The 17895-nt window shown below is 45.1% G+C and overlaps 1 protein-coding gene across 1 annotated transcript in view; it reads left to right on the forward strand.

Annotated features, from left to right (window-relative positions):
• The first annotated feature begins 1855 nt into the window (after positions 1–1855).
• The window catches only part of CCDC62 (coiled-coil domain containing 62), a 56655-nt gene continuing 40615 nt past the window's right edge, over positions 1856–17895 (forward strand). The window contains 6 exon segments of the mRNA XM_003907320.5: positions 1856–2861; positions 5650–5842; positions 8988–9154; positions 11785–11886; positions 14200–14371; positions 17778–17879. Of these exon segments, the coding sequence (XP_003907369.2) occupies positions 2826–2861; positions 5650–5842; positions 8988–9154; positions 11785–11886; positions 14200–14371; positions 17778–17879 (772 nt within the window). The 5' untranslated portion in view covers positions 1856–2825.

The following is a 17895-nucleotide window of genomic DNA, read 5'->3' on the forward strand; positions in this document are numbered from 1 at the left end:
GCTAATTTTAATTTTTTTTTTTTTTTTTTTTTTTTTTTTTTTTGAGACGGAGTCTCGCTCTGTCGCCCAGGCTGGAGTGCAGTGGTGCGATCGCCGCTCACTGCAAGCTCCGCTGCCTCCCGGGTTCATGCCATTCTCCTGCCTCAGCCTCCCTAGAAGCTGGGACTACAGGTGCCCGCCACCACGCCCGGCTAATTTTTTTGTATTTTTAGTAGAGACGGAGTTTCACCGTTTTCGCCAGGGTGGTCTCTATCTCCTGATCTCATGATCCGCCTGCCTTGGCCTCCCAAAGTGCTGGGATTACAGGCATGAGCCACCGCGCTCAGCGAAAAATACCAAGTCTTACAATGGTGAAACCTAAGAAACATGAATTAAAACGCTCCTGACTTCAAAAATTGACATTCAACCCACATTCCTTTACATCTCATCACCACCAACTTACTGCAGTCATCTACTGCTAGGCTGTTTTTAGCAACTACTCAGAATTTGCTTTGTTTATTTATTTATTTATTGGCATTTCTGTGATGATCAGGGAAGTAGACCACCTTTTTGTGTTTCTTGGCTATTTGGTTTTGGGTTCTGGTGGTGGTGGTGAGTTTTTTTTGTTTGTTTTTTGTGTTTTGGGGTTTTTTTTGAGACGGAGTCTCCCTCTATTGCCCAGACTGGAGTGGTGTGGCGCAATATTGGCTCACTGCAACCTCCGCCTCCTGGGTTCAAGCGATTCTCCTGCCTCAGCCTCCCGGGTAGCTGGGACTACAGGCGCCCGCCACCACACCTGGCTAGTTTTTTGGGTTTTTTTGTTTTTTGGGTTTTTTTTGTATTTTTAATAGTGACGGTTTTACCATATTAACCAGGCTGGTCTTGAACTCCCGATCTCATGGTCCGCCCACCTCAGCCTCTCCGTGCTGGGATTACAGGCATGAGCCACTGCGCCTGGCCTCGTTTTTGTTTTTTGAGTCAGGGTCTCACTGTCGGTCAGGCTGGAATGCAGTGGCATGATCACAGCTCATTGGAGCCTCCATCTCCTAGCTCAAGTGATCCTCCTGTCTCAGCCTCCTGAGTAGCTGAGACCAGAAGAGTGCACCACCACGCCCAGTTAACTTTAAAAAAAAATTTATGTCAGGCAAGGTGCCTCATGCCTGTAATTCCAGCACTTTGGGAGGCCAAGGCAGGTGGATCACCTGAGGTCAGGAGTTCGAGACCAGCCTGACCAACATGGAGAAACGCCGTCTCTACTAAAAATACAAAATTAGCCAGGCGTGGTGGTGCATGCCTGTAATCCCAGCCACTCGGGAGACTGAGGCAGGAGAATCACTTGAACCTGGGAGATGGAAGTTGCAGTGAGCTGAGATCAAGCCATTGGACTCCAGCATGGGCAACAAGAGTGAAACTCTGGGGAAAAAAAAAAAATTATTTTTTGGCCAGGTGCAGTAGCTCATGCCTGTAATCCCAGCACTTTGGGAGGCCGAAGTGGGTGGATCAACTGAGGTCAGGATTTCGCAACCAGCCTGGCCAATGTGGTGAAACCCATCTCTACTAAAAATACAGAAAAACTGGCATGGTGGTGGGCACCTATAATCCCAGCTACTTGGGAGGCTGAGGCAGGAGATTTGCTTGAGGCTGGAGGCAGAGGTTGCAGTGAGCCCAGATTGTGCCATTGCACTCCAGCCCGGGCGACAAGGGCGAAGGAAAAAAAGAAAAAATTGTTTTTTAGAGACGGGTGAACTCCTGAGCTGAAGAGATCCTCCCACATTGGCCTCCCAAAGTGCTGGGATTACAGCCACTGCGCCCAGCTTTCTTGATTTTAAATTCTAAGACATTGTTTTGGTCTCCCAAACATGAGCCTGTCAGTAAAGCTTCAAAGTAAGAAATCTTAATTTTGTTTTTCCATTTTCAGATTGTCTTTTTTGAACACAAGGGCATGTTTTGCTATTTCATATTCAACCAAAAAGTAAAGTTGAAACCCTGTAAGACGGTACTTAGTAATTGTCTTGCTGTCTGATGAGTTAAGCATTCAGGGATGCGCAGCCAGGGCTGAAGTGTGATAAGCCTTATTTTTTCCTAGTCCCGTTCCCACGGGGATGAAGAGGTGACTATGGAAGGACAGGTGAAAAAGCTTAGATTCAACCCAGAATATCGTAGATTTTGCCAGGACAAAGTACCGTGGTTCTTCTCATTGCTTTTCAGGAGCCCCCCAAAATCAATTTCCCCCTCTTTATCTGTGATTCTTGGTTTAAAGTATCAAAGGTGCTAGGGTGGTTCGCAACTGTTACCCCAAGGGCTGGGCTCTGCCTCCAGGCATTCGAGTGTCAGGTCCTGTTCTTGGAGCCAGCTACACAGGAGCGAGCACTGCCGAGCTCATGGTTATTAGGGTGAAGATGGAAGATAGGGGAGTGAGCAATTCAAATGTCATAAACCAGGGTGCTGGGGGCGGCGCAGCAGCCTTTATTAACTTCTTCATTCCCTGGGTAATGGTGAAGAGCCGGTTCTTCGAGGCCTTCCAGCGCCGGAGCCTCGGGCGTGGGCAAAAAGCGTCCGTACTCAGCCTGAGCCACTTGGGAGCCCCCAGTCTCCGAGGTGGAAGAACAGTGCCCACCAGCGCGGCGGGGCTGCAGCCAGGAAACCCTGGATGGGAGCCCCGAGCCCCGGCGAGCGCACGCCGCGTGGGCGCCAGGCAGGCGGTTGGGGTGCGGGGCGGGGGACGGCCGAGGGCGCGGGGCTTCGGGGCTCCGGGCTCGCCCCCGCCGCTCGGGGCAGGCGCGCCGATGGCGTTTCTAAGGTGACGCCGTCCACACCGGCCTTCTCCGGGGGCGGAGGAAACACCTATGAACCCTCCGGCAGCCTTCCTTGCCGGACGCCAGGTGAGCGGCGGTTCCGAGCGCGGCTGGGCGCCGCTGCAACGGTGCACATTGGTCGAAATCTACTGCTTCTCAAGAACGGTGTCTACTTAAATGTGAAACAGGCCGGGCGCGGTGGCTCACGCCTGTAATCCCAGCACTTTGGGAGGCGGAGGTGGGCGGATCACGAGGTCAGGAGATCGAGACCATCCTGACTAACACGATGAAACCCATCTCTACTAAAAATACAAAATTAGCTGGCGTGAGGCCCCTGTGGTCCCAGCTACTCTGGAGGCTGAGGCAGGAGAATGGCGTGAACCTGGAGGCGGAGCCAGAGTGGGAGCTGAGATCGCGCCACTCTGCACTCCAGCTCTGGGCGATTGGTGCAAGGAGACTCCATCTCAAAAAAAAAAAAAAAAAAAAAAAAAAAAAAGTGAAACAATATATTGGACATAGAGGAAAAACGGTGTCACCACCGTTTCCTTAACCCAATAACACCTTGTTATTCAGCTCAGGTCACAGAGTAGCGTACTCCAGTGCCATTGTTTAAGGAGGACGATCATGCCCGGGAAGCTGCTCTCCCATTTTTTACCTGCCAGTGTCCTTAATTTATACAACCTGAAGCGAAAAGAAAAGGAGCCTCACAGCCCACTGTACCAAAAGTCTGGAAGTGGGTCAGCCTGCAGATTCGGCCCATCAGTGTAAGACGACCTGCCTTTGTATACTCGGCTTACTGCCTGTTTTCCTGGAGTGGAATATGTGCTCCTTGCCTGGCGGGCTGTGGCCCAGCCACTGGCGCTCAATAAATTATGTTGAATGCATGAAAAAAGGGCTGGGCCAACACTGGAATTCAAGCCTTGGGACTTGAAATCCCTTGACTCCAAATTCCATTTTCCTTGTTAAGACTAGTAACTGTAATTTATTCATCATTCTTATTTATTTTTGAGATAGGATCTGGCTCTGTCCCCAGGGCTGGAGCGCAGTGACGCAATGTCGGCTCACTGCAGCCTCTGCTTCCCAGGTTCAAGCGATCCTCTGGCCTCAGCCTTCCAAATAGCTGGGACTACAGGCGCCCACCACCATGCCGAGCTAATTTTTGTATTTTTAGTAGAGAGAGGGTTTCGCCATGTTGGCCAGGCTGGTCTCGAACTCCTGACCTCAGGTGATCTGCCCACCTCGGCTTCCCAAAGTGCTGGGATTACAGGTGTGAGCCACTGAGCCCCCCTCATTATTTTTGTTTATTTACAAATCTTATTTTTCAAAAAGCAGTAAGGGAGTACAAAGGGCCACTGGTGAACCTTTAATTACTGTCTTTAAGGTGGAACTCTATTAAAGTAACACTTTTAGTTCTTTATTTCATAGGTAGGGACAGCACCATGATTTGAAATGTGGTTTACAGTGTTAATGAGAGCTGATGTTTGTTAAGTGATTACTACCAGCCAGGCGTTGTGCTCAGTACTTTACAGAGTTTGTCTTGTTTAATCTTCGTCACTCCAAGATGTTAAAATGCCATTGCTATCATTTTACAGGTGAGGAAACTAATGCTTAGAGAAGTTAAGTAACTTGCCCAAGGTTATGTAGCCACTAAGTGGCTAATTCTGGGATCACAATTTGGTCAGACCAACGTGTTAGACTTTCAAATGCTGTATACTTAAAAGGAATTATTGTATTAATAGATAATATTATTAGGTATAAAAATGGCATCATGGTTATATAGGAAATGTTCATTTTTAGAGATGCATTCTGAAGGATGTAAGGGTGAAATGGCATTTTTTAATCGATAAAAGAAAAGGAAATTGAAGCAGCTGTAGTGAAATCTCGATAATGATAGAACCTAGGTACTGAGTATATGGGAGTTTATCATACTATTGTCTTTGGGTATATGTGAAAAATTTCCTTACAGAATTTGGTTTTTAATTATGTATGTTGTATTTGGACCAGTTACAATATTAAATTGTCCTTAATAGATTGAATATATATAGATGCCTTAGATGTTATAGTTTTCATGAATATTGAATACTGGAAGACTTAATTTTCTTTTTATAGACTAAAATTCCCATTCTTTAGTAAGAATCATTTACATTTAAGCAGTAACTATTTCATGGTTTGTTTTGTTTTGTTTTGTTTTTGAGCTAGAGTTTCGCTCTTGTCGCCCAGGCTGGAGTGCAATGGCACGATCTCGGCTCACTGCACCCTCCGCCTCCAGGGTTCAAGCAATTCTCCTGCCTCAGCCTCTTGAGTAGCTGAGGTTACAGGCATGTGCCACCACACTGAGCTAATTTTTGTATTTTTAGTAGAGATGGGGTTATGCCATGTTAGTCAGGCTCGTCTCAAACTCCTGACCTCAGGTGATCAACCCACCTTGACCTCCCAAAGTGCTGAGATTATAGGTGTGAGCCACCACACCTGGCCACTATTTCATGTTTAACCTGTACTTGGTTACTCAAATTGCTGGGGCAAGGTGGGAGATAGTGTTATTGACTGGCAGAGAAAAGGATTGTTGGCAAAGGCGAAGAAGAAGTGCAGAAATAGGTTTATTTGTTTACCCAGCGGGTTTTAGAAACAGTCCCACTTTTTAGGCATGGCACGTATGGCATGACAGAAAATTGTAGAGAGGCAGAGTGCATGGTAGGTTTTAACTTGAATATGTTTTAAGTATACATAATCTTTGCTGCCATGTTATTAACTTGAAACTTAATTGAACTACTTGGAACTGGCAGCAAAAGAAGATATACTTATTTGGAAAATTGACTTTGGCTGATTTGTTACTGATTTCATTCTATTTTGATGTGAAACTGCTTTCTATGTTTAGAACATCGGGTCAGAAGTTGAGATTTCCACTATTGAGAAACAACGGAAGGAGCTGCAGTTGCTCATTGGAGAATTAAAAGATCGAGATAAAGAGCTCAATGACATGGTTGCAGTGCACCAGCAACAGCTTCTTTCATGGGAAGAGGATCGGCAGAAAGTGTTGACATTGGAAGAACGTTGCAGCAAATTAGAAGGTCAGAAATACATTCAGTGACAAGTTATGCACTCCTTTGTGCTAACACATTGATGGGCTTATGGGGAAGACAGAGAGGAAGTAAAGACTGAAACCCCTGCTGTCCTCAAGTTTAGGCTCATTGGAGACAGGAGGACTTTATGAACAGTGATAATGGGACAGACACATTCAAATAAAGTAGGACAAGCAAAGTATTTCAGCATAAAAAGGGGGCTGGATAGAGCTCCAGTTAACATGGGGTGAGCGCCATTGGTGAAGCTGAAGTTTTGAACAAGAGTATGAATGAAGATGCCATATGACTAGCCATTCTCTTAAACTAAGCTGAAAGATTTTAAGCTTTTTGTATTGAACTTGATCTTAAGTTCCTAAAATGGTCATCTTTTAAAATTATAGCTGTCTGTCCAGGCACAGTGGCTCACACCTGTAATCCCAGCACTTTGGTAGATCATTTGAGCTCTGGAGCTGGAGACCAGCCCAGCCAACATGGTGAAACCCCACTTCTACTAAAAATACAAAAAATTAGCTGGGCATGGTGGTGCACACCTGTAATCTCAACTACTCGGGAGGCAGAGGCACGAGAGTCACTTGAACCCGGGAGGTGGGGGTTGCAGTGAGCCAAGATTGTGCCACTGCACTCCAGCCTGGGGGACAGAACAAGACCCTGTCTCAAAAAATATATATATATATATCTACACGCACACATATATATATGTAGCTGTCTCAAAAATGGTTGCAAAAAGTTTATTTGATACCATATTTTAATTCTGTCATTCCTTTAGTGCTGCCCTAAATCTGAATGTTCCAATGACTCTAGATTGTTAGTAGAATGCATTAGAGGAGAAAACACTAGATCTGTGTAATAGAAAGATAACCTTTTTTTACTTAACATTACTCAAAGGATTCTGTAAATGTGGCAATCCAAATCTGTCATTTTTGGTGGGGCATGGTGGCTCATGCCTTTAATCCCGGCACTTTGGGAGGCTGAGGCAGGCCGATCACTTGAGGTCAGGAGTTCGATACCAGCCCAGCCAACATGGTGTACCTTATCTCTACTAGAAATACAAAAATTAGCAGGGCATGGTGGTGCACGCCTATAGTCCCAGCTACTCAGGAGGCTGAGGCAGGAGAATTGCTTGAATCTGGGAGGTGGAGGTTGCAGTGAGCCGAGATTGTGCCACTGCACTCCATCCTGGGCGACAGAGTAAGACTCTGTGTCAAAACAAAGAAAGAAACAAACAAAAAACCCAAATGTATTATTTTTTTTGTTTCTTTGATGACCATCTGATTTTACTCTGACCACACCCACACGCGTATACACACACAGCATTTAACATGGTTGCTGATTAAATGCAGTATAACATCTTATGGCTCTTATATAAACATGTTAAAAGAACAAAGATAACACATATAACATATATAACCCACATTATACGTAGCTATCAGTATTTTATTTTAAAATGAGCAAGATTTGAATAGGCACCTCATGGAAAGAGGAAAATTGAATGTCCAATAAATATATAAAAAGTTTCCTATTCTCATTAGTAATTAGGGAAATGCAAATAAAAATCAAATTGAGATACTATTTTACCTTTACTAGCCTGGCAGAAATTACCGGGTTTTGGTAAAGTATGATGCCAAGGGAAAGCTGAGACGCTGCTAGCGGGAGTCAGTTGTTACTGCTGGTGTGCAAAATCGTTTGGCAGTATATGGTGAAGCTGAACATGTGCATATCCTACAGCCCAGCAAAGCCACTTCTAGAATATTCTCACCCTATAATAGACACATGAATCACTTAAGGGGCTTGTTAAAATTTAGATTCTGATACAGTAGGTCTGGGGCCCAAGGATCTGCATTTCTAACAGGCATCCCAGGCGATGCCACTGCCGCTGCTGGTCCAGGGATCACATTTTGAGAAGCAAGGCTCTCGAGAAACTCTTGAAAATATGCACCCAGATGCATGTAAAAAGGCCTGGTGCTGTGGCTCACGTCTATAATCCCAGCACTTTGGGAGGCCAAGGCAGGCGAATCACCTGAGGTCAGGGGTTTGAGACCAACCTGGCCAACATGGCGAAACTCCGTCTCTACTAAAAATACAAAAATTAGCCAGGCATGGTGGCTCATGCCTGTAGTCCCGGCTACTCCGGAGGCTACAGCAGGAGAATTGCTTGAACCTGGGAGGCGGAGGTTGCAGTGAACTGAGATCACACCACTGCACTCCAGCCTGGGCTACAGAGCGAGACTCCATCTCAAAAAAAAAAAAGATGCGTGTCAAAGAATATTCAGAGCAGCATTGTTTATCATAGCTGCAAAGTAGAAATAACCCAAATGATCATCAATATTAGAAATAACCTTTGGTAGGCCGGGCGCGGTGGCTCACACCTGTAATCCCAGCACTTTGGGAGGCTGAGGTGGATGGATTACGAGGTCAGGAGATGGAGACCATCCTGGCTAATATGGTGAAACTCTGTCTCTACTAAAAATACAAAAAAATTAGCTGGACGTGGTGGCGCTCGCCTGTAGTCCCAGCTACTTGGGAGGTTGAGGCAGAAGAATCATTTGAACCCAGGAGGTAGAGGTTGCAGTGAGCCGAGATCATGCCATTGCACTCCAGCCTGGGCAATAGAGGGAGACTCTGTCTCACCAAAAAAAAAAAGAAAAAAGAAATAAGCTTTGGTGTAATCATTCAGTGGAATATTACCGGGCAATGTTAGTGCACAAACACAAGTTATACACAACTGAGCGAATCTCAGAATCATCATCTTAAGCAAAAAAAGCAAACAGAAGAATTCTCAGAATATGATTCCATTTTTATATGGTTCAAATTAAACTATAATTTTGAGGCATGTGGTCATTGGTAAAGCTGTAGTGAAAAGCTAGGAAGTGATTACTCGAAGATCAGGCTCATGGTTGGGAAAGTAGAAACTGGAGAGATTATGTTCAGGAAGTGACCTCCAGAGGCTTCCAGTTGCTCACAGTTCTGTTTCTTGATTAGGGGTGATAGTGCGCATTTCATAAAAAAGGTTTTAAAAGAAGATTGTCTTTGTAAAAATTCTCTAGCACACTTTTACTTTTTAACCACCCATTTTGAAAATAATGCATTTTAAGCTGAAGGTCTGACTACCAATTATTGATGAACTTTCCTTCAGGTGAACTACATAAAAGAACTGAAATAATCAGGTCACTCACGAAGAAGGTAAAATCTCTTGAATCCAACCAAATGGAATGCCAAACTGCTCTCCAAAAGACCCAACTACAGCTTCAGGAAATGGCTCAAAAGGCAACGCATTCTTCTCTTCTCTCTGAAGACCTTGAGGTTGGGATTATTTTCTGACAAACTTCACTAGTCGAAATTCCCTTTGTGTTTCAGTTATTGAAAAATTAGATTTGGCCACGTGCGGTGACTCACTCCTGTAATGCCGACACTTTGGGAGGCCGAGGTGGGCGGATCACCTGAGGTAGGGAGTTTGAGACCAGCCTGGCCAACGTGGAGAAACCCTGTCTCTCCTAAAAATACAAAATTAGCTGGGCGTGGTGGCGCGCACCTGTAGTCCCAGCTACTCGGGAGGCTGAGGCAGGAGAATCGTTTGAACCCGGGAGGCGGAGGTTGCGGTGAGCAGAGATCTCACCATTGCACTCCAGACCGGGCAACAAGAGGGAAACTCTGTCTCAAAAAAAAAAAAAAAAGAGAAGAAAAAAGAAAAATTATATTTAAATGTTTCATTAAAAATGCATGTGAGGCTGGGCACAGTGGCTCGGTGGCTTATGCCTGTTATCCCAGCTCTTAGTTTGGGAGGCTGAGGTGGGAGGATTGCTTCAGCCCAGGAACTCGAGACCATGCTTGGCAACATGGCAAATGCCTGTCTCTATGAAAAAATGGAAATACAAAAATGAGCTGGGTGTGGTGGTGTACTGCTGTGGTCCCAGCTACTTGGGAGGCTGAGGCAGGAGGATCACTTGAGCCCAGGAGGTCAAGGCTGCAGCGAGCTGTGATTGTGCCATTACACCCCAGCCTGGGTGACAAAACAACAACAACAACAAAAAAGCACATGTAAGCCAAGCACAGTGGTGTGCGCCTGTAGTCCCAGCTTCTGGGGAGGCTGAGGCAGAAACATCGCTTGGGCCCAGGAGTTCAAGTCCAGCCTGGGCAACACAGTGAGACTTCATCTCGATAAAAAACAACAATCACAACAAACAACCAATGCAAAAATGCATACGTGTGTGTATGAAGGTATCTACACTCATCCACCCATTGTAGTTCTGTTTATCCTACAGTTTTGGTTAGTTGCACAGCACTATCCTATCTTAGAGATTGAGCTTCAGTACAACCCTTTGTAACTGTTATGCCATTTGGTTTAGTAGCATCTACCATTTAATCAACAATGGGTTATTTTAGAAAGCTTTCCTCAAAGATGAGAGGGTATCATCAAGTTTTGGTAGCTTCAATGATGTTTTCTAAATTATTGCGTCTTTTTATTTTTGAGACGGAGTTTCGCTCTTGTTGCCCAGGCTGGAATGCAATGGCACAATCTCGGCTCACTGCAACCTCTGCCTCCTGGGTTCAAGCAATTCTCTTGCCTCACTCTCCCGAGTAGCTGGGATTACAGGCATGCACCAGCACGCCCAGCTAATTTTGTATTTTTAGTAGAGACGGAGTTTCTCCATGTTGGTCAGGCTGGTCTCAAACTCCCGATATTAGGTGATCCGCCCGCCTCGGCCTCCCAGAGTGTTGGGATTACAGATGTGAGCCACTGTGCCCAGCCAATTATTGTGTCTTATAACGTTAGTGGCATATCGGGAATAAAACCTCTAAGACTTGATTTTTGAGCCCGACACGGTGGCTGACACCTATAATCCCAGCACTTTGGGAGGCCGAGGTGGGCGGATCACTTGAGGTCCAAAGTCTGAGATCAGCCTGGCCAACATGGTGAAACCCCCTCTCTACTAAAAATTCAAAAATCAACCAGGTGTTGTGGCGGGCGCCTGTAGTCCCAGTTACTCGGGAGGCTGAGGTAGGAGAGTCACTTGAACCTGAGAGGCAGAGGTTGCAGAGAGCCGAGATCACACCACTCCACTCCATCCTGGGGGAAGGAGCGAGACCCTGTGTCAAAAAAAAAAAAAAAAAAAACAGATTTTTTTGGTTTTCTCTTCTAATTCGTCAGTCATCAGATATTTTTTGAGTTCATGCTCATAAGAGATGCAGAAAGCCAGCTTGTTTATGTGTTATATCCTTCATCCCAGCTACTCTGGAGGCTGAGGCAGGAGAATCACTTGATCCCAGGAGGCGGAGGTTGCAATGAGCCGAGATCATCGCACGAGTGCACTCTAGCCTGGGCGACAGAGTGAGACTCCATCTCAAAAAAAAAAAAAAAAAAAAAGCCTGATGGTTATTTTTCTCAACTAGTAAATAGATTGTATACACAATAATTATATCAGATCTAGCACTATGTGTTTTTTAAAAAATAACCGATGAGTAGGAATACCCCAGTATGAAGTTCTTTCGACAAAGAATATTTTTTAAATTCACAGAATTCACTAATGCTACTTTGTTTCAACAAAGGAAATCTCTTACTAATACAGTTCTCATTCATTCATTTTCTTCCGTCTTCCCAACCCAAAATTACACATAAAAGATATTAGGAAATAGACATGTTTACAAGCATCATCAACATAATTCAGTAGGGCAAATACAAGTACTGAGAGGATGGTAGAATTAATAGAGAAATACATATTTGTATTCTTTTTTGATGACTGCTTTCTTAGCCCACTTTGTTACTAAAACAATATGGGTTTTATTAGCCCACTTCATTACCAACTCTTTTTTTGTTACTAACGAGTCAAACAAGGAAAAAACAAAATGGAGAAATAAGCACAGACTATGGCTAGTGAGCGTAGTGAAAGCTTTAAAAGGACTCAAGCAGTATCATCTGTGTTGTTTTCTTGTAGGCTAGAAATGAAACTCTCAGCAACACGTTAGTGGAACTTTCTGCTCAGGTAGGACAGTTACAAGCTCGAGAACAAGCTCTCACGACAATGATAAAGCTAAAGGTAATCAAAAATAAGAATTCTTCCATTTGCCAGAGTGCTTGGTGGTTTATATTCACATTCATTATCTTACCTAAGTCCCTAGCATCTCAGAAATGTAAAGCTACCAATGTTGCTCTTGTTTTTTAAAACGCCCAGTTAGAAACGAGGGAAACAAATTTAAAATGATGTTCCCACGGCATGAAGAAAGGAGGCAGGACTCTGCTTCTGGTCTTCTGTCTCCAAGGCCCATTCCATGGGCTGGCAGGTCTGAATTAACTTATTTTCTCCCCGGGTATCCATTATTAGGTCTCATAGAGTTATTGGCAATTAGATTGCTTGATAATTTTTTTTAATGGAGAGAAAAACCATTTGCAATCGAGCAGTTGATATAGTCACTAACATGCAATATACAACGATACACAGTCTCCTGCTGTTATGCGCGTCTTTGACAATTGGTATTTAAGGGAACGATGTTGGTATAATGAAATGCTCACGCTAATAAAGATGTGATTTTTCTCAGCACATTGTTTTGAAGTGATTGGGGCAAGTGCTCTGAAAATTAAATAGAAAATATTAAAATCTACAGTCATGTCTTTAGTCAAGTAGTAGCCAGTTTAGTGGCTTCAACAACCTCTCTGGTTTCCATCATAGCAAACTCTGGCAAAGCTGTAGGTATGTGTGGAGGTGCTGGCAAGGCATTTCCCCACCATTAAAACAGTGGGTGCATTAGGAAGGGTGTGCTCCTGGAGGCCGGGTGCAGTGGCTCACGCCTATAATCCCAGCACTTTGGGAGGCCGAGGCGGGTGGATTCCTTGAGGTCAGGAGTTCGAGACCAGCCTGGCCAACATGGTGAAACCCCTGTCTTTACTAAAAATACAAAAAAGTTAGCCGGGCATGGTGGCATGCCTGTAATCTCAGCTACTCTGGAGGCTGGAGTATGAGGATCCCTGGAAGCTGGGAGGTAGACGTTGCAGTGAGCCGAGATTGCACCACTGCACTCCAGCTTGGGTGACACAGTGAGACTCTGTCTCAAAAAAAGAAAAAAAAAAAAAAGAAGGCCAGGGACGGTGGCTCACATCTGTAATCCCAGCACTTTGGGAGGCTGAGCCAGGCGGATCATAAAGCCAAGAGATCGAGACCATCCTGGCTAACGTGGTGAAACCCTGTCTCTATTTAAAAAAATACAAAAATTAGCTGGGCGTAGTGCCACACCCCTGTAGTCCCAGCTACTCGGGAGGCTGAGGCAGGAGAATTGCCTGAACCCAGGAGGCGGAGGTTGCAGTAAGCTGAGATCACACCACTGCACTCCAGCCTGATGACAGAGCGAGACTTCATCCGAAAAAAAAGGCTGTGTTCCTAGACTGAGAGATTTTATCTGATGAAAATGGTTTCCTTAGAAGCAGATGCCCTCCAGGACATCCTTATCAAAGGAGTAAGTAGGAGTCCAGGTTTCAGGCTGAAAGGGATTGACTGTTGTGGGTCTCTCCTGGTGTTAACTGAACTGTGTTCTTGTACTTATTAGAACTGTTATTTTTTGCTACTGGCCTGGTCGCAAAGTTCATGGGTTTTTGCACGGCCTGCCCCAACCCTTTTATTCTGTAAGTCCTAGTGCGAGATGTGCAGACAATGTGATTTTTCAGGCGTGCATTTACGATGCTGTAGCAGAAACACTTAGACTTCAGTCGGGTAAAACCTCTTAATAACAGTTATTCCAGGTGAGTGGGGGAGGGATAGAACTTTTACTTATTTTTGTACTTTTAGGTGTTGTTTGAGTTGCTTTTCAAGGAGCAGATACCTTTTTTGGTAACTAAAACTGCCTCAACAATTAAGAAATTCTAATTTGGTAGGTTTGGAATGATGTTGTTGTGGAGTCTGTCATTTTAACAAGCTGGAAAATGGGAGGGAATGGTGAGCCGTTAGACCGACCTATATAATCCAGAGGATGAGTCTCCCATCCAGGGGCCACCTACCCTCTTGTTGCTATTATAGTTTCTTAGGTAATGGAATGGTCCGACTGTAACTTTCTGAGAGAGAGTAAGGGGTAGTGGTTCAGTATATAGTGTCTGAGGCAGCCAGCTAGGTTCAAATGGTGGCTCCACCACTAACTAGCTGTGTAACCAGGGGCAAGGAACATGGCCTTTCTGTCGACTCGTCTCTCACTTGGCAAGAGCAACAGTACCTCCTCATAGAGTTACTGTAAAGATTAAATGAATTAATATGCGAAAAGTGCTTAGAATGGAACCTGGCACACAGTCGGATCTTAGTATTATCTTTTCTTTTTGGTTAATTGGAATTTAAGAATGTAGAATAACCGTTTTCAAATTTGGTTTTTAGGACAAAGATATTATTGAGGCAGTCAATCACATTGCAGACTGTTCGGGTAAATTTAAATTGCTAGAGCATGCCCTACGTGACGCCAAGATGGCGGAGACTTGTATTGTGAAAGAAAAGCAAGATTATAAGCAAAAATTGAAGGCACTTAAGATTGAAGTCAGTAAACTAAAAGGTAAGGAAGAGACCTACATTTAAGATACGAGTGTATTATCTTGGTAATGTATTTCTTCATTTGGGTTCTCTTAATCTTATGCTTGAGAGTAGATCAATTCCCGGCCTTAGGCCCTGATGTGAAATATCCATTTCATTTATATAGGATTATGCGGCCAGGCGCGGTGGCTCAAGCCTGTAATCCCAGCACTTTGGGAGGCCGAGGCGGGTGGATCACGAGGTCAGGAGATCGAGACTATCCTGGCTAACATGGTGAAACCCCGTCTCTACTAAAAATACAAAAAACTAGCCGGGCGTGGTGGCGGGCGTTTGTACTCCCAGCTACTTGGGAGGCTGAGGCAGGAGAATGGCGTAAACCCGGGAGGCGGAGCTTGCAGTGAGCTGAGATCACGCCACTGCACTCCAGCCTGGGAGACACAGCGAGACTCCGTCTCAAAAAAAAAAAAAAAAAAAGGATTATGCTGCAATTTGGGTCTTATAAGATAAATAACAGAGTTGGGGAAAACTGCAGAATGTATCGTATTTTAAAGTAATCCTGCCTTAGTTGAGGTGGCTGTACCATTAGCTATTGCTGATACCTGCTTTGTGGCAGACAACATCAGTATCTCAGTGGCAGGCAGTCCTAGCATGTATTAAACCCACGTGTCTAGAGGTAAATGGGAGGTAACGGATTACGATTGGGCCTCACTGAGCTTCCCATCTGGGCAGTTCTGCCTCACACGTTTCATTTTCTCCTTGCTAGCAGGCTAGCCTGGGCATTTCTTCCTGTGGTGAGGGCAGAAACTTCTGATTTGGATATTAGGAATTTTTATTTTTGCCAATTTATTTATTTATTTTCGACAGAGTCTCACTCTGTCACCCAGGCTGGAGTGCAGTGGCGTGATCTTGGTTCACCAAAGCCTCCGCCTCCCGGGTTCAAGCTATTCCCCTGTCTCAGCTTCCCAAGTAGCTGGGATTACAGGCGCCCACCACCATGCCTGGCTAATTTTTGGATGTTTAGTAGAGACAGAGTTTTGCCATGTTGGCCAAGCTAGTCTGGAACTCCTGACTTCAGGCGATCCCTCTGCCTTGGCCTCCCAAAGTGCTGGGATTTACAAGCGTGAAACCAATGCACCCAGCCAATCTTTGTTGATTTAACTTAAAAGATTCAGCATTTGAAAATGTTGTCCTTATGATGCCCTGACCTATGGTTAGCCATAGGTCTCATCTCCATTTGTAGCTTCAGCTAAAACCATAATCATATTATCATCCCCTTGGCAGCAGGAACAGACTCTGCATCTCTTTTTCAGTGTACTGTTAATAGCACAGCACCAGGGCTACACTCTAGGTATTTGGTATTTATTGAATGTTTATATATACCGAGGTAAAATATACAAGTAGAAAGAAGTCTGTTCTGTCAATATTTATATATTATAAACATTTTATAAATTCAATATTAAAACTTTTTTTTTTTGAGGTGGAGTCTCACTCTGTTGCCCAGGCTGGAGTGCAATGGCGTGATCTCAGCTCACTGCAACCTCCACCTCCCAGGTTCAAGCAATTCTCCTGCCTCAGCCTCCCGAGTAGCTGGGATTACAGGCCCCCGCCACCATGCCTGGCTAATTTTTGTATTTTTAGTAGAGATGGGGTTTCATCATGTTGGTCAGGCTGGTCTCAAACTCCTGACCTCATGATCCACTCACCTTGGCCTCCCAAAGTGCTGGGATTACAGGCATGAGCCACTGCATCCAGCTTAAAACTTTTTTATTTAAGAAAAGAGAAATAATGGCTGGGCATGATGGCTCACATGTAATCCTAGCACTTTGGGAGGGCAAAGCAGGCAGATCACCCGAGGCCAGGAGTTCAAGACCAGCCTGGATAACATGGCAGAGCCCTGTCTCTACAAAAAATTAGCCAGGCATAGGTGGTGTGATCCTGTAGTCCCAGCTGCCTGGGAGGCAAAGTAGAAGGATTTCTTGAGCCCAGGAGGTGGAGGTTGCAGTGAGCCAAGATCGTGCCACTACACTTCAGCCTAGGCAACAGAGCAAGATCCTGTCTCAAAAAAAAAAAAGAAGAAGAAGAAAAATTTTTATAGAGCTCAGTCTCCAGCCCTCCCTCCCCTTCCTGGAGGTCCACAAGTGGGACTGCAGGTTCCAGCCCTCTCCTCACTTGGTGTTTCTGGTGACCGGCTGCATCCTGAGGCCACGTAGGGGCTCCACCCTGAGTCACCTCGTTAGCATGTGCTCTGGCGTAATCAACTGGGGCTCTTCATGAATGACAAAAGATGCTTCTGTCACTTAGGAAATTCGACAGGTTTTAGGAGCTCTGTTCCAGGAACAGAGGACAAAAACCAACTCTGTTTCTTCTCATACCACAGACATATTCAAGGAACAGAAGGAAAGGAGGGAAGGGCAGTGGGGAGATGGGCGGGTCAGGTCACGCTGGGCTCTGCAGTTTGCGGAAATGAATTTGGATTTCATCCTCAGTGCAGTAGCAAGGCTTTTCACTGAGAAATGACACAAGCAGATTTTTATTTATTTATTTTTTATGTATTTATTTTTGAGATGGAATTTCACTCTTGTCGCCCAGGCTGGAGTGCAGTGACGTGATCTCGGCTCACTGCAACCTCCACCTCCCTCTCAAGCGATTCTCCTGCCTCAGCCTCCTGAGTAGCTGGGATTACGGGCACCTGCCGCCATGCCCAGCTAATTTTTGTATTTTTAGTAGAGACGGGGTTTTACCAGGTTGGCCAGGCTGGTCTCGAACTCCTGACCTCAGGTGATCCACTCGCCTCAGCCTCCCAAAGTGTTGGGATTACAGGCGTGAGCCACTGCACTTGGCCTTTATTTTTATTTTACTTTACTTTTTTTTTTTTTTTGAGATGGAATCTCACTCTGTTGTCCAGGTTGAGTGCAGTGGCATGATCTCAGCTCACTGCAACCTCCACCACCTGGATTCAAGTAATTTTCCTGCCTCAGGCTTCCGAGTAGCTAGGATTGCAGGTGTGCACCACCACACCCAGCTGATTTTTGTATTTTTAGTAGAGACGGGGTTTCACCATGTTGGCCAGGCTGGTCTGGAACTCCTGGCCTCAAGTGGTTTGTCTGCCTCAGCCTCCCAAAGTGCTGGGATTATAGGCATGAGCCACCGCGCCGGGCGATTTTGATTTTTAAAAGATTGCTCTGTGTACACTGGGCTGTCACAGGAGAGGCAAGGCTGGCGCAGGGAGGTCAGTGAGATGAGAGCAAGTGAAGCCTCCAACCAGGGTCCTTGCCAGGGGTGGAGATGTTGGCTGTGAAACAGATTTTGTCTATAGATCCAACAGGACTGGAAGGGGCTGCTGAGGACATGAGTGTTAGACATAGTGTGTCTTTGAGGACTGGAAACTAGTATTTATTTGAGGACTTTCTTTTTCTTCTGTTGTGAAGAGGACCTCAATGAAAAGACGACAGAAAATAACGAGCAACGAGAAGAGATCATTCGCCTCAAACAAGAGAAAAGTTGCCTGCACGATGAATTGCTTTTTACTGGTAAAACAGATGATTG

This window comes from Papio anubis, chromosome 9 (assembly GCF_008728515.1).
Source record: "Papio anubis isolate 15944 chromosome 9, Panubis1.0, whole genome shotgun sequence".
In the NCBI taxonomy this organism is placed as follows: Eukaryota; Metazoa; Chordata; class Mammalia; order Primates; family Cercopithecidae; genus Papio; species Papio anubis.